This window comes from Myotis nattereri, assembly GCF_964212035.1.
Source record: "Myotis nattereri genome assembly, chromosome: 4".
Lineage (NCBI taxonomy): Eukaryota > Metazoa > Chordata > Mammalia > Chiroptera > Vespertilionidae > Myotis > Myotis nattereri.
In genome coordinates this window covers 99,948,576-99,972,238 of record NC_138079.1, presented here as the reverse complement: position 1 = coordinate 99,972,238, position 23,663 = coordinate 99,948,576, and the positions used below count along the sequence as shown (strand labels likewise).

The 23,663-nt window shown below is 42.2% G+C and overlaps 1 protein-coding gene across 2 annotated transcripts in view; it reads right to left on the bottom strand.

The window, feature by feature from the left end:
* The window catches only part of CREBBP (CREB binding lysine acetyltransferase), a gene marked incomplete at its 5' end in the record, with an annotated part of 167,738 nt that overhangs the window by 49,362 nt on the left and 94,713 nt on the right, over nt 1-23,663 (bottom strand). The window contains 6 exons of one of the 2 annotated variants that reach the window (XM_081089219.1): nt 537-654; nt 1,742-1,888; nt 2,200-2,302; nt 3,909-4,145; nt 13,683-13,796; nt 15,086-15,326. In XM_081089219.1, coding sequence (XP_080945345.1) covers nt 537-654; nt 1,742-1,888; nt 2,200-2,302; nt 3,909-4,145; nt 13,683-13,796; nt 15,086-15,326 — 960 coding nt within the window. The remainder of the gene's footprint in view (nt 1-536; nt 655-1,741; nt 1,889-2,199; nt 2,303-3,908; nt 4,146-13,682; nt 13,797-15,085; nt 15,327-23,663) is intronic. The other variant, XM_081089220.1, reaches the window with a different exon arrangement.

The following is a 23,663-nucleotide window of genomic DNA, read 5'->3' as shown; positions in this document are numbered from 1 at the left end:
TCTTTCCACAGTTGAACTTCTTGGATATTCACTGGTGCTGGCAGTAACATAGTATAAGCATAACAAACAACGCCCACATGGACATGGACATGGCATCCATGGATAAAATGCAATTTTGTATACCACATTTACCTGTAGTGGTGGATACTATAGTAAACAAAGAGAGTTGTGCAGGGACCTAATTTTTTTTTTTCTTTTTCTTTTTTCAGAGAGGAAGGGAGAGAGGGAGAAGAAACACCAATGATGAGAGAATCACTGATCAGCCTGCCTCCTACAGGCCCCACACTGGGGATCGAGCCTGCAACCCAGGTATGTGCCTGAACAGGGACCTTCTGGTTCATAGGTCGATGCTCAATCACGGAGCCACACCAGGCAGATGGGACCTAATTTCTTACCTGCTAAGTCTCTCTGGCCAGGCTCCTCAAGGTGATAGGCTTACCCAACTAACACATCCCCACTTCCAGACAAGCCAGCCAGCCAGATGCAGCTATATCTCCCACAGGTATGTGCAGGCTGGAATAAGTAAGGCAACCTACCCGGCTGTTGGCAGACTCATACATGTCCCCTTCTACTTTCTTAGCGTAGGCCACTAGGTTCTCCATGCGGCGATCCTTCAGGGCTGCAGGGTCAGGTGTTGGGAAGATGGCTTGGACGCTAGGAGGACAACATATTCTATCAACCCACTTTCAATACATCAGTATCTTGCCACTTTATATGTGACATGGAAAGAGAAGCTTATCTACCTATAGGGGTGATACACTGTTGAGAGAAATCCCAAATCTCTCTTGCCTAGAATATGAGTACACAAATGAAGTCATTCTCTAGAGACAATACTAACCTGTTGATTTATCTACAAGTCCAAAACAATATTTTGCTATTAGCAATAAATGCTAGGTCATCTCAAGAATAATACAATTTTTTAAAAAGTATTTTTTATTGATTTTAGAGAGGAAGGGAGAGGAAGAGAGAGAAAAATCAATGATGATAGAGAATCATTGATTGGCTGCCCCCTACATACCCCACACTGGAGACCAAGCCCACACCCAGGCATATACCCTGACCGAGAATCAACCTCCTGGTTCATGGGTTGATGCTCAACCACTTAGCTACACCAGCTGGGCAAGAATAATATGATTTTGAATTCCTACTTTTAAACTATTTATTACAATTTTTTTTTTTATTAAAATAATGAAGAAACCTCCAAGAGAATCATTGGTTAACTTCACCTTCAATTTAATTTAACTAGCTTGCGAAAGTTAACTATTAACTCTGCACGTTCACTGACTATATATATATGATGGTACTGTCATGCAATCTGTATTCACTAGGCCCAAATTCCCCCAATTCTCAGGGGTCTCCAGAAACATAATCTTGAGCCATAAATGAGCTTCTGAGCTAATCCCAGCCCCCTCATGTATCCCAGAGCTCAGATACATGTCTAGCTGCACTGGGAGTGTTGGCCTCTGTGACATGGCTTACGGTTCATGCTCCTCTACAGGGTAGAGCTATGAATGCTCTGATGCCCCTCACTGGGGATGCGGGGTCTGGGATTCTCTGGCCTGCCAGCAGTGTCTGTGATTCCCTACAGAGGACGTGAGTCCCTTTAGCTGCTAGGGTACTATCACCTGGAACCACTTAGGAATTAAATCAGATCCTGATAATAAAGTGCAAAACTGTCACAATGCTATCAGTCACAAAATGTTTCTGTCACATGTGAATAATGGGTGAGGTGGGAACATACAGTTTATGCACTAGATGGCTCCGCAGGTCCTGGGTGACATGTTCATGCCAGCCTTTCCGAACGCCAGTGCTAGAAGTAGGTGCTGCTGTTGGTATAGTGCTGAGGGTTCCAATGTTTCCAGAATTTGAGCCATCATTCATCAGTGGGCTATGGGAAGAACAAGAACTTCAGCCATCTATTAAAGTGACTCAAATGTGCTTCATTTAAGTAAGGCCTTCAACCATATGAGACTTAAAAAGTTTAAGTTAGGAGAGCCAAGTGGTGAATGTACAACAAAATAGAAACCATGTTTTACCTATTATCTGCTCTACATTTATAATTAAAAGAAAAATAGCATGCCTCCACCCAAACTATTTTCTCTGCCTCACATTTAGAAAGAATTATGGCGTTTTGTGTGATTCCCAGCCCACTTTCATGTGTGACTATCACACAGGAGCCAATTGAAACATAGGTCTTACTTTGTGGCCCCAAGGGAAGTTGGAAGAGCTGATTCTGAAATCAAGTTTGGTGGCTGCTGATCTGTTGTTATTCCTCCTGCTGGAATGTTCATTGGGTTATTTCCTTTAAAAACAGAAAAGAAATCAAATCCTAAATTATAATATACACTTAAGAGTTCAAGTCACCATATGAATAAGCAATTCTTAATGAGTATAATAACAAACACTATGGCAGGAACTCTGCAAGTTATATTTTCAATAATGGTGATTGACTTGAAATACAAGTTCAGTTGCAGACTCCTTCCCACTGTATCATATAATTAAAATAAGACAGTTTTATGGAGGCTGGATGGTATCATAAGTAACTATAAGGTGGTGGAAAAAACCAGAAATGATCCATTTTAGTTTTAGATTTTGATCCTGGCTTTATTAATATCATGCTCTAAACAATTAAACTGACTTGTCACATATATGTCATCTATTTCTTTTGTATATCAGAAACTAAAACCATAGATACTAAGTGTAGGTGAAAAGCATAAAAGGTCAATTTGTCTACAGTATTCATCTTCTAGGATAAAAGAAGTTAACAGTCTTATCCCAAATTAAACCATCAATAGGAATAGAATTAGAATTCAGGTCTTAGGACTCCAAACTAGTTTCCTGGTTAGAAGTTAGATATGCATTAGGGAAGTTGCTTTCCAAAAAGCAACAAATGAGATGTTTTCAAAGAGCCATTTTTAAAATAAAATACCAAAAAAAAAAAAAAAGAAAAAAGAAACAAAACTAGTACAATGACCTTGATTTAACTTGACTGACATAACTGCTTGGCTTAAGCCTCATTTTAAAAGGACTATGTCGATTTAGCCCTGGCTGGTTTGGCTCAGTGGATAGAGAGTCGGCCTGTGAACTGAAGGCTCCCAGGTTCGATTCCAGTCAAGGGCACATGCCCAGGTTGCGGGCTCGACCCACAGTAAGGGGTGTGCAGGAGGCAGCCAGTCAATGATTCTCTTTCATCTTTGATGTTTTTTTCTCTCTCTCTCCCTTCCTCTCTGAAATCAATAAAAATATATTTAAAAATATATATGTATTTTTAAAAAGGACTATGTCGACTTGAAAAATATTAAGTAAACAATATGCAGAGGTGGCAAAAATTTTGGAGCTGTGTAACAAAAGACCAAACACTGGCAAATAATGGGATAAGATTACACTAGGCAATACTAATACACTGGTACACGGAGAAGGCTGAGACAGGAGAGATTTTCTGAGACTCCTGTTAACCAGTCCATGTCCTGGCTGGTCACTTCCAGTAGTGGGATAACCCATAACCTAGACGTGCTGGAAATGGCAGACCATCTATAAGTTATCCATTAAATAAATGATCTACTGAGAATCAATGCCAGTAGTACAACCATAATTCTAACTTGAGACTTTGCATTCTGAGCCATATCAAGTCCCCTTTATTAAAATTGTCCAGACAGAAGTGGCACAAGCAACAAAAATGTTGGGCAAATGCTACTGTTTTAACAAGCCTGTAACATATTCCATGAATTGGAAATATTTGCCTTTTCCTGGAAGTTTTTTTTTTTCCTTTCAATTTACAAGATACCATCACCATAATATATACATTTATTAATTTGAAATTAAACTGAAAATAGCCTCTGGTTCCAAGAAGACTTGTCATTTCCATGCTGTATTAGGACAAAGAAGTTTTCAAGAGTTCCTTCACTTACCCAAGGGGTTGAGAGTCCTCATCTGCTGGTGAGTTTGAGGCTGTGCTGGTTGCTGGCCAGAAACCTGCAGCTGCGTCTGGGGCTGGTTCAGGTAGGGAAGTCCAAGAGCAGCATATGCTCGCTGCATGGAGCTGGGGTCTATAGGATTTGGGTTACTTAAAGAAGTAGCATTCTGCTGGCCTGTACCAACAGAACCAATTGTGTTCTGAATTCCACTAGCTGGAGATCCCAGGATGGCTAGAACAACAAACAAACAAACAAAAAAGGTGAGCAATAGGTAGAAGCCCATAAATTATTTTTGAATTACTGAGAAACAAGTAAAAATGTATCAGACTATCTATATGTCATGAAGTATTAGAACAAGGCTACCAAGGAAGGAGGTGTGCAGAGAGAAGGATCCTATTCTATTCATCTATTCTGTATGCCAGTAGCTGAGGAGCAAAAAGCTAAAGAAAATCCAAGCTTCTCTTTTAGAAAGTAACAGACCATAATATCAGATCACTTAATAAAAATTAATATGTATCAAAGTCTCAGAATAAGTCAGTTCTAGGGAAGTGGCAAACATGATAACAGAAAATGTTTTGATTCTTTGCGGGGGGGGGGGGGGGTGTCTCCAGCCATCACTGAGATGAACTAAGAGGCATCCCCCTCCTGCTGCTACTCTCCCTGGGTCCTTCACTACCCACCTGTACAAGTCAGAAGGATTAACAAGGAGCAGAGGTGATGCTCAGTCAATCACTTATTAATAAATCTATGATGTGATCTTCTAAATAACAGTATCATAATGCCTCGAAACTTACGTGTACAATGACTGCATTAGCATGACACCTTTCTTTCCTATGAGTTTCCTATGCAAAAGGGCACCATGCTGAGCTCTCTGACTATATAAAGCTAATCAAGAAAGAATATACTTGACTGACTGATCTAGTTGAAATTAATAGAAAAAAGCTTGGATTTTCTTTTAGCCAGGTGTTATCTCAGCTTCACTGATATTCAGGACCTGGGCTCTGCCTCCTGCAACCACCATTAGCTTCTTTAAAGGAAAATCCATGACAACATAAAGAACCTCATTCCCAATAGCTTCAAAGTTACTGACAGATGAACCCAAACTTGCAAATCCTTGATCATTTCAAATATAATTCATTAGTCCGTCCGTCCATCCATCCATTCATCCATCCATTCAAATATTCTTATTTGGTGAGCAGTTACCATATAATAAGTTTTATGACATACTATTTATTCTTAAGAGTTCCCTTCTGTCCAACTTCCCCGAACTTTAGAGTCATATTATAATTAGCTGATAAAATTGATACTATAACATATGCTCTTTAATATATAAGATACTATACTAAGGGCTTTTTTCAAAATCAGACCATTACGTGTTTATATTCTCACATTTAACCATCAGTGCAAGTATAACATAAACAACTCAAATACTTACCAGAGTAACTTAATTAAATGTGTGAAAAAACTTGGTAACTACACATTCCATACTGTTAACTTTTCTAAATAAGGATATTCAGATCTCCAACTCATTAATGTTCATTATTTACAATTATACACACCAAGCATCTCATTACAATAAATGAAAAGATTCCCAAGATGCACTTTATGACAAGTGTGTATCTAAAATAAATCATATAGAATATCTTTATTTTTTTCTAATAGTATGTCCCAAAACTTTAATCGTGCTCATTGTACTCCTGAAACCAACATGCTAAATTTTCTAAAAGCACTATGATGTAAAAAGGAAAATAATAATGGTAGGATGATTTATTTTTCTATCACCTTGTGGTATAAGAAAGAAGAGACCCAGACTACATTTGTTACACATAATGATCAATTGTAAAAAGGAATTTTAAAAAACAATGTATGCAGCCTTTCATTTCTATGTGAAGATGCAATATAATAGTTATGCTTTAGTGACAAGTTCTATTATATGCCACTTTCATCCACACTTCCCCAAATACCAACCTTTTATTTTTTATTTTTTGGTTAATCCTCACCTGAGGATATTTTTCCCATTTATTTTAGAGAGAGTGGAAAGGAGGCAGAGAAAGGGGGGGAAAAGGGGAGAGGGAACACTGATGAGAGATACACATAGATTGTTTGCCTCCCACACGCGCCTGACTGGGGCTGGAGATTGAAACTGCAACCCTTGACAGGGAATTGAACCCGAGACCCTTCTGTGCTCAGGCCAACACTCTAACCACTTAGCACACAAGCCAGGACCCAAAATGCCATCCTTTTCTTTTTTTAAAATAATTCTTTATTGTTTGTTGAAAGTATTACATATGTCCCCATTTTCCACCTCTAGCCCGCCCTCACCCAAGGCCCTCTCCACCCCATTGTCTGTCCATGGGACATGCATATATGCATACAAGGCCCATGGTTGATTACCCCCCACCCACCCGTCCTCCTCTGCCTTCCCTCAAATTCTGCACTCTGTTCCATGCGTCCATGTTTCTGGATCCACTCCTCTCACCAGTTTATTTTGTTACTTAGATTCTACATAAGTGAGATCATGTGGTACTTTGTCTTTCCCTGACCGACTTACTTCACTTAGTATGATACTCTCCAGGTCCCTCCATGCTGTCTCAAAGGGTAAGAGATTCTTTTTTTTTTTTTTTTTTTACTGCTGCATAGTATTCCATGGTATAAATGTACCACAGCTTTTTTACTCACTCATCTACTGATGGGCACTTGGGCTGTTTCCAGATCTTAGCTATTGCAAATTGTGCTGCTATGAACATAGGGGTGCATACGTTCTTTCTGATTGGGATTTTGGGTTTCTTAGGATATATTCCTAGAAATGGGATCACTAGGTCAAATGGCAGTTTCCTATTTAATGTTTTGAGGAAACTTCATACTGTTTTCCATAATGGCTGCACCAGTCTGCCAAATGCCATCCTTTTAGCCAAAATGTCCCCATCTTAGGGCGAATTCCATTCCCAAGTCCAAGGTCTTTTTCAAGGCAGCCAGACAATCCCATGGAAGCTGTTAACATGGTCACTGTAGTTGTGTTTATGTTAAAAAGCATTTATTTCCTAAACATAAAACATTACTATATTTTTAAAAAACATACCTATCAAGAGACAAGCAAGCATTTGGAACTTGGCATTTGTAACAATCAGAGGCAAGGAAAACAAAGTACAAATAAAAGATGTCTGACATTTAAGCATGGCCCAATTTGAGTCCAAATGCTGGTAGTAGATGACATACTACTTCAGAGTAAGAAAACACAGACATTTACTATTGGGGTGATGGTTGGTTGAAGGGGGAGTTATCAGGTAAAAGCAATCATAAACTCTGTTTTGGGAGCTCAAGATGCTACCATCCCTCCATGAACATTTTCCTGATCTCTCTCTTGGGCAGCAGTCATTTTTCCCTGAATTCTCACATCACCTACTAGGGCTCTGCTTCTCTTTGGGCAGCTACACTTCACATATTCACTTCCTTACTCTACCAATTAAGTTAGTACAGACTGCTTGCTAGGCTTCAGGATACAGTGTGAGCACAAAGCCTGCACTCATGGAGCACAGAATGTTGGGAAAGACAATAGACTAATCACTTAACAAGTGTAAAACTGCATCTCTCTATCAGGGAAGATCATGCTCATCTCACCTTCCTTGTACATTCCCTAAGGTGGGACCAATGTGTGACTCTCTTGACTTTGTATGTCGAGGTGCCTTGTAAAGTCCCCTGCAGAGTTCAAGTGAGCTGTAGCAGTCTAGCAGAATGACTGGCCTTCTTCAGACACCTCCCATCCCCAGCCAGGCAGCACTAAGTTCTTTAGGCTGAACAAAAATTAAAGGAGTGCTAAGAATAGCAATACTTCATCTGGCATCCTATCTAATAAAGAGGGGATATGCTAATTGACCCTCACACCATCGCAAAAGATGGCAGCGCCCACAGCCAATAAGGAGGAATATGCTAACTGACTGCCATGCCCTCAAAGATGGCGGCACCCACAGCCACAAGATGGTTGGCAGGGGAGGGCAGCTGGGGGTGACCAGGCCTGCAGGGAAAGGTAGGTAGGGGGGACCAGGCCAGTAGCGGAGGACAGCGGGGGGTGACCAGGCCAGCAGGGGAGGGCAGTTGGGGGCAATTAGGCCAGCAGGGGAGCAGTTAGGCGTCGATCAGGCTGGCAGTGGAAAGGTTAGGGCGTGATCAGGCTGGCAGGCAAGCGGTTGGGAGCCAGCAGTCCCGGACTGTGAGAGGGATCCCAGATTGGAGAGGGTGCAGGCTGGGCTGAGGGACACACCCTCCTCCCCCCAAGTGTACGAATTTCATGCACCAGGCCTCTAGTCACTGATAATGAGGCTGTCCACATTAATCAATTTTATACATTACTGACATTTATCTCCTTAAATGTCAAAACCTCTTATTCTTTTTAGTATCTTTATATCTTTTTTTCCCTTTCTTTGAGCTAATGCTATACAGTTGCATACACAATCAATTGCCATGTCACACACTGTTGTGTTAGTTGGCATTCCTGCTACTAGCACATCTTCAAACCACTCCCTGACACCGCCACTGCTCTATTACTCCCCCTCTGTCACAGCTTCATCAGGATCCCATGACCTAGGAAACAAAAGGCTATGTTTTGCAGTGGTCTGTTTCCAGGACTCACTGTCACTTTTCATGCAGATCCAAGGCAGTCCTTCCCTACTGAGCATAAAGATTGTTCTTCTGTAGGTTCCATGCATAGTATACTAACTTGCAAATTGAGTTCACCAGGAACTTCAGTCCCCAATCATTCTCAATAAAACCGAACTCAATTGAAAATCCAACAAAAATTGACACATTAAATTCCAAAGCTTTGTCAGAGTGGTGGGACACATATCATTAAGCAGGCAAAGCAACTACTTACTATCCAGTCACCACTAAGATTTCTACTGAAAAAGTTGTACTGGAAGTTACTCAGGCCTGTATACACATCTCTGCAGAGTTGCTCCCACACAATGCTTTGCAGGTGCCATGCGTGCTAGGCCTGCTTCCTTTCCAGCATCTTCTTGTACACAGGACAGGATAAAAGGGAACAAACATCCTAGCCCAGTTGCTAGGCCTCACATCAATGCACCATTGAGCAAGAATGCACAAACAAACAAACAAACAAACAATAAAATAAGATTGCACAAACCTTCCAACAGTTTTTCTTTAGAAGCCAAATGACTCAGGAGCGGGAAACATTATGTTACTCAGAAGAGCAAGGACAACACGGTTCTGATCAAACACATCACCAATGATTGACTGGTACTTACCAGGTAAATCAGGGACAAACAAGCCCACCACTCTATCCCTATAGACATTTAAGTTCTACTGCCTCCTCTGCTTCCCATGCCAACCACAGTCTGTCAAAAGAAGTGTCTGAGAATCTCTGAGACCTCTCAGGTGGAACAAGAGCCTGTTCAACAAACACTTACTGAGCACCTAAGAGGTTACTCTTCGTGAGTAGAAGTTTTAAGGAGGTAGAGTTGGACACAGTATCATGAAGGAAGGTGTTTAAAACAATCAGAGTTGCCTAAAATTAGAACAGCCAGGCTAGGGAGCGAGCCAGTGGAAGTATTCAAGCAACAGACTAGAGGGCTGCTGGTTGACATTCTGTCAATGGGCTCATGCTGCATGAGTAAATGGGTTCAGTTTGACTCTGGGGCTGACCCTATAGCATCCATTTGACAGTCCTAGTGGGTCTCTGAGTTGGTTTCCCCCAGAGAATGACTCAAATCTCCTCAAGGCATTTAAAGAAGAGCATATCAGCCACTCATGTGCATACCAATAACATGGCAATTTGTTAAAATGCCGATACTAATATAGAGAGCCTGGTATGAGGCTCTAATGTCTGCATTTCTTTTAAAAATCTTTTTTTAAAAATTGATTTTAGAGAGAGAGAAGAAGAGGGAGAGAGAGAAAAACAACAATATGAGAGCCAGTTGCCCCCCACATGCACCAGGGATAGAACCTACAACCTGGGAGTTGAACCAGCAACCTTACAGTGTGCCGGACGACGCTCAACCAACTAAATAAACCACACCGGCTAGGGCCCAATGTCTATATTTCTAACAAGCCACCTGGGAGTGCCCATGTTCCTGGTCTGAGGACTACACTTGGGAGTAGAAAAAAAACTTCACTGATGAGGCAAGTGAGTTGGAATAGGGAATTTGGTCATGTGTCCACACAGCTCCAGTCCTCCATGCCACCCTATGAACTAGAATTAATGAGAATCAGATGCCAGGACTGATATTAGATATACTCCTTGGAAAGTCCTAATTATTCAATAAATTCTGATTATCTCTGTAAGGGATAGATAGCATGAGATCAGCGATTATAGAATCTCTAGAAAACTGAAAAATCAGAATCTCAACAACATAAGCCAAAAAGGTAACCAATGGTCTGAGATTCATGTCAACAACCTCAGGTTAGCTCCACAGGTTTTTCTGGTAGGTTCATAGAGACATCAATGAGAGAAGTAAGATGGTAAAAATGTGTGCACCAAGTAAGGTAAGCATCTGTGGGAAACCCTGCCTAAAAAGCACACAGCCTTGGTGGCATAGGGCACATGCTCCACGTGCGGGCACAGCTGGATCTGAGATAGCCCCAGGGGTCCTCACCACCTCAGAACGAATAGTCCCTCTCTCCCTGAATTACCTTGTCTGTACAGGAACCTCTGAGTCCTGTCAGATTCTGCCCTTACAGACATGTCAACTCTGCTGACACTATCGATGCTGTTTAGAATATTTTACTGTTACTTTATTGAAATTGGGCTCCATTAAGCCTTACCCTCCAGCAAAGTCCGGTCTTCTCTCCTCAAGGATTGCCAATACTAGTGTCTTCTCTCTACCTTGTTCCTTTGAGTAATACCACTGTCACATCATTTTCAATGTAGATATTCTGACTCTGGAACTGACTTTAAGGTACTAGAACAGTGGTTCTTAACCTTGGCTGCACATTAGAATCACCTGGGAATCTTTTTAAAATCCTGATTTCTGGGCCTCATCCTCTAGAAATTCTGTTTCTTTGTTATGGGGTAGGGCCACAACATTAGTAACAAAGAAAATTTCCAGAGGATGAGGCCCAGAAATCAGGATTTTGAAAAGATTCCCAGGTGATTCTAATGTGCAGCCAAGGTTGAGAACCACTGTACTAGAAGGATGAATCCGCATTTTTTCTCTACTGCCTAAACCAAGTGTTCATACGTTTAAGCACATTTTGCTTTAGAAGAGTTGAAAAATACCAACAAACATTTACAGAAAAGATATCGTTGAAACTTGCTCACTCATCATCTCAAACTCTTCTATAATCACACAACTATTGTTAGAGCCAAAAAAATACACTCAAAGTTGAAACCTAATTTGAGAAGCATTTAATAATTTTTAAATAGGAGCTTTCATTTCTTTCATGAAAAATTACTAAAACTTTGTACAAAAATAATCTAAATATTACCATGACTATAATAAAATCACCCTGGTAACACCTTACATTATGACTAGTAGAAACACTGTGGTTTACCACTTCAGAGAGTACGCACCAGATAAATTGTCACAACAGCCAGAGAGTTATAAGGATGTTTAAAAAAAACCCCACACAAAACCACATACATTTCTTTTTTTTTTTCTTAAACAAAAACCACATTCATGTTTCTTAAAAAGAGAAATCACAAAAGTTTACAATTGTCATGGTGATACATACTAAAAACAAAAGGTCCCAGAAAAGCCACACCCCAAATTAAAAGTTCAGAATGAAATCTTGTCTCATTACTAGAGGCCCAGTGCATGAAATTCATGCGGGGGGGGGGGGGGGGGCGCAGGGAGGGAGTGGTGCGCGCACGCGGGCGGGTCCTCAGCCTGAATTGCGAGAGGGTGCAGGCCAGGCCGAGGGACCCCACTGGTGCATGATTGGGGCTGGGGAAGAACCTGGGATTGGCCAGCTGGGGAGGGGCCACAGGAGGGCTCTAGGGTGTGTCGGGCAAGTCTTGCTTAGTCCCAATCGGCCGGACCCTAGCAGAAAGCTAACCTACCAGTTGGAGCGTCTGCCCCCTGGTGGTCAGTGCATGTCCTAGCAACTGGTCGACCGGTTGACTGTCTGCCCCCGGTGGTCAGTGCACATCATGGCGAGCGGTTGAGTGGCTTTAGCATAACATTAGCATATTACATTTGATTGGTTGAATGGCTGACAGGAGGACCAGACACTTAGCATATTAGGCTTTTATTATATAGGATTCATAGAATTAATACTGCACAACTATAAACTCAAATGAATATTTTAGCACTTAAAAAAGCCTATTACCGAAATGCATCCTAAAACACAAGAAATTGTAACCATCAAAATATACTAGTTTAAAAAATGGTTTTATACTAACTTAGAGGAAAAACAGACTGTATTCTACTAGAACTATTGTCCCAAACATTTTGTTCTAGAATACCCAGATTCCTAGACTTTCAATTTATATGAAAGATGTCCTGGAAACTTTTATTAATTAAAATTTTGATCAATCAAAAATTAATTTAACTCATTTTGGGAAGTAACTTTGAAAGGAAACCTAGTATGACTCCTTCTCTAGGGAGGGAAGGAGAATAACGGGCCTATGACCCCTGGATGTCTCTCCTATGTGACATGGACACTGCTGAGCAGAGTCAGCTCATAGACATCCTCTCAGGAGGGGGTGAGCTGGACTTAAAGGAAAAGCACCTGGGTTATCACCGGTGCTCCACTCCCTGGCACTTAGGAACATGAGCTTTTCCACCTTTCCTTGTACCACTTGCAAACTAGAAAGAAAAGCAGCACATTCTCCAGGTAGCAGTGGGGTCTTGAGGAAGATGATCAAGAATGAGAGGAATGAACATGTAACCACAAACAAGGGAGGGTGGCAAGATGTCACAGACAAGATGGAGGACTAGAAAGACTGTGCTGTGCTCAAAGTCACAGGGAGAAGCTCCAGCCAAAGAGGTAACATGATATTGAAAAGCACGTCTTATCTGTCCAAACTGAGGGACACACCCAAGACCACTGTTTTACCTCTAAAATAACAGGAAAGGGCTTGAAACTGGGAAGAGATGCTCATCTTTTCACTGCTCTGATGGCTATAGGGAACCCCTAGGAGTCCCACACAAGCCTCCTGAACTGGGATCACTGCTTAAACAGTCAATCAGCTAAAGGCTACACAGATGACTCCAAAGACAACAAAGCAATGGAAATGATCAGAATGCAGCCAGTCTGGGGCAGAGACTCTCAATCTGTGCTGAATAAATTGTAAGTTATGCTAATAGGACTGGGAGCTGCAGCTCCATGGGGGATGGAAACCTCTCAAATGTCTACATGTGGCATTCTATACTGACCTGGCCTGACTGACTTATCTATGATTTTGGGGTAAGAGGTTTCCAATTCCAAAAGAAGTGTCCTTCTATTTTCCCTGTTCCACCCCAAAGTCACTGCAATTAGTGACGCGACATTCATATCCTCAGATACTGAGTATCTTTCAAGAAATAGGAAGAGTAGGTCACTTTGGTGATAATCCTTTCCCATTCCTGCCAATTCTGGTACAGGGGGGTGGAGGTGGCAGAGAATTAAATTCCAAAACAACCACATCCACTGAGCACAATGAGACTCTGTCTACTCACTAAGCTTGCTTCATCCTTTGTCACTGTATGTCTCCACTCACTACTATACTTTGTGGTTAATAATTTCTGCCCTGCTTCCTACCTATGTTTCTGTATTCTCTTCAGAAATAGCTCATTTTCTTATCTCCAAGCTTCTCTACCCCCAATGCTCACTTACTTTGTTGGTTTCGCTTGTCACTGGCATTTTTCAAAGGGAGGCAAACAGGACAGTCATGTCGTGTGCAGTTCTTCCAATGAGAGATGATTTGTCGTGAAGATGCACAATGGGCAACTATGACCAGAAAAACAACGAGATGTTATTTTTCTATCCAAATCGTCACACTTTCAAATACACCTAAATTATAATGCCAGGTTCCATAAGAAAATGGTAATAAGGTAACCATAACACAGTACAGGCAGTCCTCAACTTACAAACAGGCAGTTTTCCAAGAAGTTTGTAAGGCGACTGTTGAGAATTGCAAACAAAAACTTCCCATTGAAGCAATGTTATGAATGATGGTGATTAAGGTTCAGCCCACAAAACAAAAGCTATTTGACCTGAAGTACTAAACAACTGGAATGAAAGGTAGAATAAATAATTCTGCAAGGTCACTATTTAAAATAAAAATGTTATAGTATGTTTAAGGATGAAGCCATCTAAATACTCTTGTTGAAGAAATACAAATAGAGAAATGAGAAGTCTGCGGAGATTCTGAAGGGCCCCCCCTGGGCACTTTTCAAAGTACTTGAAAGGGTAATTAAACCTGGTTATTCTCAGTCTTTACCTTCACTTCCATATTAAAGAACTGATTTCTTTCTAAAGGTCTGGCATAACCCTCCTTCGGCTTCTCCATCAGTTTAAGGGTTATGCTGGGAACTCACAAATGTCATAAAGGGAGAGAGGGAGATCAGGTAGACCATCTCCCCAAGGTTTAGGAGCACAAGAGAGAAAAGGAAAGAAGATAAAGATTAGAGGAAAGTATAGCAGTTAGTAAGAAACACTTTCTTTGGTAGAATCAAGGGGTCTGCCATAGAAGAGGGAGAAGGGAGGCACATGGTGTGTAAGTGACAGGAAGAGAGGAGGTGGCAGAGATGATATGGTGCACACAGTTCCCCAGGTCACGGATAGTCACCCAGGACAACTTCCTTGGTATCCTGATTAGCCTCAAGACGAAAGTATGGAGGAACAAGGCAGTGGCTTGACACACGACATAGTTGCAAGAGACATTATTGAGAAAAGGGTTTGTACATGCATGTGTGTGTGCTACACTGCCCAAAAGAAAACAGTGCCCTAGACATTTATAATGAAGACTACGTTTAAGAAGCGACAAATATTTTCTGTGACAAAGGAAGGAGGTAAAGAACAAATGCTGGGCACAGCCTCATCCAGTAGAAGGTCACAGAATATTATTATTAAACCAAATCACCTTTCTCCTCAGCAATTAAGTGTTCCAGTGGCATCTGACTGGATGGTGTGTAAAGACATAGATTGCAAGAACCTTATAAGAAGAGAGCTGGCTACTAACAAGGACAAATTTCATCCTAAGCTTTGCCAGTACGATTTCAGAAAATGGCACTTACCTTGACAGGCTTTCCCAGCCTGACAGTGTGTCATGTGATTCAAAACATTTTTCATGGTTCGACAATGTGGGAGAGAGCAGGCCCGAACCTCTCCGTTTGCTTGTTCTCGTCTCTGACATTTATGAGCGTGAAGCAGTAGAACCAGCTGCTGCTGTATCAGTTTGCGTTTTTCAGGATCTGCAGTGGGGCCCGTTGCAATTGCTTGTGTGGGTACAATTCCCACTGATGTTTGCATCTGAGACTAAAATAAAAAAAATTAATAAACATTTAATAAGCTTTTAAAGTTCCCATTCATGTTCATTAATTATTTTTCAAACTAATGTTAAAGTTGATGGATATTGGGCACAGAGATAAAGCAGCTGGTGTGGTTCTCTTTAATTCATCAAAGACTTTAAGGAAGATAAAGAAGCAAAGAAATAAACCAACTGAGAAACAAGGCTGATTAAAGTTCACTGTGTATGACTGTCTCAGAGCAAGAAAATGCTGCTTATTCTTAACTGTAGTAACCAAAACCCAACTCACTCCACAATATATACAAGAGCAGGAAAAGCTGTGTTACTATCTTAGGTTAAACCATATGAAACTGTTGTTTTTGTAGGCCAAAATAGCCAAACATTAGCAATTTCATATGGTTCAACTTAATTGAAAAATATCTGATGCAGCAGAAGAATCAGAGCCACCCTCTGGATTTCATTATCTTGTGACCAGAATACTTTCAGTATTCATTACCTGTCCTAAAAGAATAATACAAACTTATCCTTAATACGACATCTAGTACAATTGCTAATGCTTATGAAATTCTTTTCCTTCCATTAAAATTCCACTCAGACATCAGGACAATATTTTCAAAAAGTATTTGACAATCTGTTAGATATAGAAATAAGAGTTTAGTTGCTTTCACCCTTAAAAAATAACAAGCCAGACTGACTGTACCTCTTAACTGCGAAGAAAATGGAAAAGGTGAGCCATGCAGTCTTCTTATTCTTAGAAACTACCAACATTCTTTAGACAACTCTAGTATTCTGACACTAACACTCCCAACTTGATTTTATAACCCTCTCTAAAACTGTTGCTCAATGAGATGAAAGGGTTGTATGAACTCTAAGTGGCCTGAAATCCATGTTAGAAGCATCCTTAGACTCTAAAAACTTCCCTGCTTAGTCCTCATTGCCCAGGAGGGGACTGGGAATAGACAAAAAGTGCTAAGACAAGAACTTCCCTTTAAAAACACAGAACCAGCCCTAACTGTTTTGGCTCAGTGGAAGAGCGTAGGCCTGCAGACTGAAGGTCCCAGGTTCGATTCCGGTCAAGGGCATGTACCTTGGTTGCAGGCACATCTCTAGCAGGGGGTGTGCAGGAGGCAGCTGATCGATGTTTCTCTCTCAATGATGTTTCTAACTCTCTATCCCTCTCCCTTCCGCTCTGTAAAAAATCAATAAAATATATTTAAAAAATAAAATAACACAGAACGAAAACTGTGATGTTGTAAATACCCCCAAAAGTAGAGCATAAATTTTATGCAATTTTGTTTAAAAAAATAAGAATAAAGGGACAAATCTCTCTTACCAGCAACCAAAACTACAAAACTACAGATTTCTTTACATATATCTAGAAAAAGAAACATGTTCATCAATTCCAGTGTCAACTGAAAATACGAAAGTAAATTCCAGATGAATTAGGGTGTGTAAAAATAGGTTAAAATAGATAAAATTATTAGAAAAAAATAAAGAATATTTTTAGAATGAGGGTAAAAAAAAACTTAAAAAGACATAAAATTAAGGTTTAAAAAGAGAAAAGTTGTTACTTTTGAAAAGTGGAAACTGAGTCCAAAGTTAGGACCATTCTTAAAGCTCCTATATACAGCGTGGAGCAAAAGTAGACTTACAGTTTTGAGTACACAAAACAGAGTTTCTTCTTCTTCTTCTTTTTTTTTTTAAACCCTCACCTGAGGATATGCTTTTATTCATTTTAGAGAGGAAGGGAGAGAGAGAAAAACAATGATGTGAGAGAGTGCAACATCAATTGGTTACCTCCTGTACACACCTGACAGGGGAGCAAAACTGCAACCTAGGTATGTGCCTTCACGAGGAACTGAATCCACAACCTTTTTTGGTATATAAGACAATGGCTCCAACCAACTGAGACACCTGGCCAGGGCAGTTTATTCTTATATTATTTTCCATACAAAGAACTGCAAACCTACTTTTGCCCCACCCTGTAAGTTATGTTGCCAAATTCTTTTCCAGAAAGGTGGCAGCATTTATTATATAAACTGTGCTATATCTCAGCGCCAAGAAAACTCAATGGAGAGAATAGTTTTTTTCAGTTAATGGTGATGAAAAAAACAGGACAACTGGATATCCACATGTAAAAAAATGAAGATGAAATCCTTCTTCACATCAAACTCAAAAATTAATTCAAAATTAATAAAAGACCTAAATGTGAGAGCTAAAACTATAAAACGCTTAGAAAAAGATCATAAGAGTAAATCATATGACTCTGGAATAGGTAATGGATTCTCAGATATGTCACCAAAAGCCCAAACAAAAATAAATTAACCTTATTAAAATTAAAAATTGTGCCCTGGCCAGTGTGGCTCATCCCATGTTGCTGGTTCTATTCCCAATCAGGGCATAAGACTGGGTTTTGAGCTTGATTCCAAGTTGGGGGCATGCAGGAAGCAGCCGATGGATGTTTTACTCTCACGTGGATGTTTTTTGTTTTTTTCTCTCTCTCGCCCCCTCTCCCTTCCTCTCTGTCTAAAAAAATCAATTTAAAAACATTTAAAAATAATTAAAAATTGCTATGTTTCAAAGGACACTATGTAGAAAATGAAAGACAACCCAAAGAATGAGAGAAAATATTTGCAAATCATAGATGTAACAAGGAACTTATATCTAAAACATACAAAGAACTCATATAGCTCAATGATAAAAAGACAAATAATCTAATTAAAAAATGGACAAAAGATGCGACTAGATACTCAACACCATTAGCCATTAAGAAAATGCAAATCAGAACCACAATGAGATACCGCTTTGCACCCACGAGGATGGCTAGAATTAAAAGAAAGACAGTAACAAGTTTTGGTGAACACGTGAAAAAACTGAAACCCTCATCCACTACTAGAATGTCAAATTGAGCAGCCACTTTAGAAAACAGTCTGGTAGTTCATCAAAAGGTTACACCTTGAGATACCATATGACCCAGCAATTACCCTCTGAAGTATACACCTGAAGTTACTGAAAACATATGTTTACACAAAAACATGTACACAGGGTCAGAAAGAGATGTGACAACAAATGAAGGATGAGAGAGATGTGATGTTGCTGTCTTTGAAGACAGATGAAGGGGAAGAACTCTAAGCCAAGGTAAAATAAGAAGCCTCTGGAATCTGGAAAAGGATTCTCCCCTAGACCCTGTGACGCCTTGATTTTAAGAGTATAGGACTTTGCCTAACCAATGAAGCTCACTGGTTGAACTTATACCTATGAACCAAGAGGTCACAGTTCAATTCCTGGTCAGGGCACACGCCCAGGTTGCAGGCTCAATCTCCAGTAGGGGCATGCAGGAGGCAGCTGATCAATTATTCTCTCATCATTGATCGTTTCTCTTTCTCCCTCTCCCTTCCTCTTGAAATCAATAAAAATATATTTTTAAAATAGAGTATAGGACTTTTAATTTACAGAACTATAATATAATCAATATATGTTCTTTTAAACCACTAAAATTGTGGTAATTTGTTAAAGCAACAGTAGAAAACTTATACAGTATTTCTTATAAAGACTATGACTCCCAATTCTCTATACTCTTCCTGTGCTGAATTCTTCTTCATAGCCCCCAAAATATCTGCCATTTTGCTACATATTTGCTATTATTTGATGTCTGTCCCCAGTAAGTTACAAAAGGCAGAGTTTGTCTGCTGTGTCCACAGTACCTAGAGATGTACCTGAAAAGGACAAACAAAACAAACAAAAACATGTACACAAATGTTTGTAGCAGCATTATTCTTAACTAGAGGCCCGGTGCACTAAAATTTGTCCACTCGGGGGGGGGGGGTGTCCCTCAGCCCCACTTGTGCTCTCTCACAGTCTGGGACCCCTTGGGAGATAACGACCTGCTGGCTTAGGCCCACTCCTGGGTGGCAGAGGGCAAGCCCAATCCCTAGGTGCCTGCCCCGCAGCCCCTGGTTGGGCTCAGAGCAGGGCCGATTGGATAGGTGGGGCGCCACCCTGTCATGCACAGAGCAGGGCGGATCAGGAGGTTGCGATGCCACCCTCAGTCATGCTCAGGGTAGGGCCGATTGGGGGGTTGGGGTGCCGCCCCCTGTCACACTCAAGGCAGGTTCGATGGGGAGGTTGGGGTGCCACCCCCTGTCACGCACAGAGCAGGGCGGATCAGGGGGATTGGGGCTCCACACCCTGTCACGCACAGAGCAGGGCCCAACAGGGGGGTTGGGGCTACGCACCCTGTCACGCACAGAGCAGGGCCCATCAGGGGGGTAGGGGAGCTGCCCCCTGTCATGCACAGAACAGGGCCGATCAGGAGTTTGGGGAGCTCCCCCCTGTCACGCACAGAGCAGGGCCGATCAGGGGGTTGGGGAGCTCCCCCCATCACGCACAGAGCAGGGCCAATCAGGAGGTTGTGATGCCACCCTCAGTCACACTCAGGGTAGGGCCAATTGGGGGGTTGGGGGGCCGCCCCATCACACTCAAGGCATGGTTAACGGGGGGGGGGGGGTTGGGGGGCCGCATCCTGTCACCCACAGAGCAGGGCCGATCAGGGGGTTGGGGCGCCACACCCTGTCACCCACAGAGCAGGGCCGATCAGGGGGTTGGGGCGCCGCACCCTGTCACCCACAGAGCAGGGCAGATCAGAGGGTTGGGGCGCCGCACCCTGTCACACACAGAGCCGCAGGGCGATCAGAGGGTTTGGGCGCTGCCCCCTGTCACGCTGCTCCAGGGGCCAGGAGGCCTCGTGGCTCTGCTGATCCCGGTGCTGGGAGGCATATTACCCTTTTACTATATAGGATAGAGGCCTGGTGCACGAGTGGGGGCCAGCTGGTTTGCCCTGAAGGGTGTCCTGGATCAGGGTGGGGGTCCCGCTTGGGTGCCTAGCCAGCCTGGATGAGGCGATGATGGCTCTTTGCATCTGGTCACACCCCCTTCAGGGTGGGGGTCCCCACTGGGGTGCCTGGCCAGTCTGGGTGAGGGGCTGAGGGCCATTTTCAGGCTGGCGGGTGACTGAACCTCACAACCGCTCCTTTTTTCCTTTTTTTTTTTTTTTAATTCTTGGATTTATGGCTGTCACTGGTGCTGAGAGCCGGCTTTAGCTGTGAGACCTCGCTGCTGAAAGCAGGTTTCTGGCTTTGTTTACTTTCTGTATTTGAAACTTTGTTTTGACTCCAGCTCTGAGATCCTGGCTGACTGAAAACAGGTTTCTGGGGTTTTGTTTAGCTTCTATATTTGTAACAATGTTTCTTAGTAGCTCAGAGCCCAGCAGCAGCAGGCGGGGAACGTTGGAGTCCTCCGTCACTGAAGCAAGCAAGCCTCCTGTTCGTGTCAGTAGCCTGGCTGTCGGCTGCCATCTTGGCTGGCAGTTAATTTGCATATCGCCCTGATTAGCCAATGGGAAGGGTAGCGGATGTACGGCTAATTACCATGTTTCTCTTTTATTAGATAGGATAGCCAAAAAAGCACAAACTTCTCAAATGCCTGTTAATACATGATACAACACAAACTATGAAAACATTATGGTAACTCAGTGATTTTCAATTGTGCCGCGGCAGGCACACTGATATGCCTCAAGAAATTTTTTAAAAAGTAACACTTAACTATTTAGTCAGGAGCACGAACCTCTTTTCCCTTAAATTGTAAAACAAACAAACAAACAAAACAAACAACAACAACAAAAAACAGCCAACACAACAATAGTCATCCAGTGTGAATAAATCAAAACTATACCTATTTTTTTTGTCAGATGGGCAAAAATGTATTTTTTGGTATGCCACAGAATTTTAGTAATTAGTTTATGTGTGCCATGAGATGAAAAGGGTTGAAAATCTTTGTGCTAAGTGAAAACAGCCAGCCACAAAAGAGTACAAATTATGTAATTCCATTTCTATAAAATGCCCAGAGTAGATAAATGCACAGGAGCAGGAAATAGATTAGTGGTTGCCTCTAGCTGAGGGATCAGGGGAAATGGGGAGTAACTGTTAATACTACAAGGTTTCTTTTTGGGATGAAACTTTTCTAAAATTGACTGTGAAGATGATTGCCCAAAACCATAAAACTGTATACTTTAAAGGGGGGAACATAAATCTATAATAATAAAAGCATAATATGCTAATTAGACCAAACAGCTGAATGACCTTCCAGAGTCCTTTCCGGGCTGCGAGGGTCAAGCCACTTGCACGAATTTCATGCATCGGGCCTCTAGCTGTATATAAATATATCTCAGAAAAGCTGCTTAAAAAAGTTTTATCAAACTTTTAATCATTAAAGAATTGAAACTAAAACAAAAGGCATTTTTACCTATGAATATGATCAAGATAAAAATTCAATAATTGATATTGATGATAATAGTAATTCTCAGGCATTTTGGTGATAATGCAATTTAGTATGGCTTTGGAAAGCAACATATGTCAAAAAGAGAAATGTGCATTTCTTTTGATCCAGTAGTTCCACTTCCTATGATTTATGATTAGGGAAGCAACTATAAACTAGTACACTAAAATGTATGTGCAAAGACAGGCATCATGCCTTGATTAAATCACCAAGAATTGGAAAACTCCTAAATGCCTTTCAAAGGTATACTAATTAAACAAATTATGGCAACAGACCTAATAAAATAATACACAGTTATGAAAAATAAGGGGGACCTCAAAGATCCCAGTCACAGCCATGTGGAGCAAAACAATGGCCCAGCTAAGGCCTGCCCAAATTCTTGACCTACAAAAAATTGTGAGATAATAATAAAGTGATTATTATAATAACATAATAATATATTAGACCATTATACTTTCATGAAAAGCTCTAACATATTGAGCTAAAAAAGGTTACAGAATAGTACCATAAAGTCAGCTTTTTCTTTATTAACTTTACTAGAGGCCCGGTGCACAAAAATTTGTGCACTCGGGAGGAAGGGGGGGTCCCTCAGCCCGGCCTGTGCCCTCTCGCAGTCTGGAACACACTCAAGGCAGGGTCGATGGGGAGGTTGCGGCGCCACCCCGTCACGCACAGAGCAGGGCCAATCCGGGGGTTGGGGCGCTGCCCCCTGTCACGCACAGAGCAGGGCCCATCAGGGGGTTGAGGAGCTCCCCACTGTCACTCAGAGAGTAGGGCCGATAGGGGAGTTGGGGCACCGCCCCGTCACACACAGAGCAAGGCGGATCAGGGGGTTGAGGCCCACCCTCTATCACCCACAGAGCAGGGCTGATCAGGGGGTTGGGACACCACCACTCTCACACTCAGGGCAGGGCCGATGGGGAGGTTATGGCTCTACCCCATCACACACAGAGCAGGGCCCATGTGGGGGTGGGGGGGTTTTGGGGCGCCGCACCCAGTCACACACAGAGCAGGGCCAATCAGGGGGTTGGGGCGCCGCACCCTGTCACACACAGAGCCGCAGGGCAATCAGGGGGTTTGGGTGCTGCCCCCTGTCACGCTGATCCCGGTGCCAGGAGGCCTCTCGGCTCCGCTGATCCCAGTGCTGGGAGGCATATTACCCTTTTACTATATAGGATAGAGGCCTGGTACATGGGTGGGGCTGGCTGGTTTGCCCTGAAGGGTATTCTGGGTCAGGGTGGGGGTCCCCACTGGGGTGCCTGGCCAGCCTGGGTGAGGGGATGATGGCTGTTTGCAGCTGGTCACACCCCCTTAAGGGTGGGGGTCCCCACTGGGGTGCGTGGCCAGCCTGGGTGAGGGGCCGAGGGCTGTTTGCAGCTGGTCACACACCCTTCAGGGTGGGGGTCCCCACTGGAGTGCCTGGCCAGTTTGGGTGAGGGGCTGAGGGCTGTTTTCAGGCTGGGGGTGACTGAAGCTCCCAACTGCTCCTTTTTTTCTTTTTTAATTTTGGGCCAGCTTTAGCTTTGAGGCTCCAGCTCTTAGGCCTCCGCTGCTGAAAGTAGGTAATCGAAACAATGTATAACTCCAGCTCTGACTCCAGCTCTGAGATCCCAGCTCGCTGAAAGCTGGTTTCTGAGGTTTTTTTTTAGCTTCTATATTTGTTAAAATGTTTCCAACTGCAGGCTCAGAGGCCGGCAAGGCAGGCGGGGAACGTTGGAGTCCTCCGTCACTGAAGCAAGCAAGCCTCATGTTAGTTTCAAGCTGCCTGGCTGCTGGCTGCCATCTTGGCTGACAGTTAATTTGCATATCTTGCTGATTAGCCAATGGGAAGGGTAGCAGTCGTATACCAATTACCATGTTTCTCTTTTATTAGATAGGATATGTTTGTATCTGTTCTTAGAAAACTCTAATTATTATCTGGTGGTTATCTTTGGACAGGATCATGTATTGTTTGAATATTTTACAACATCTACTATTTAAAAAAAAATTCTGCTTTTGGGGAAAGAAGAATT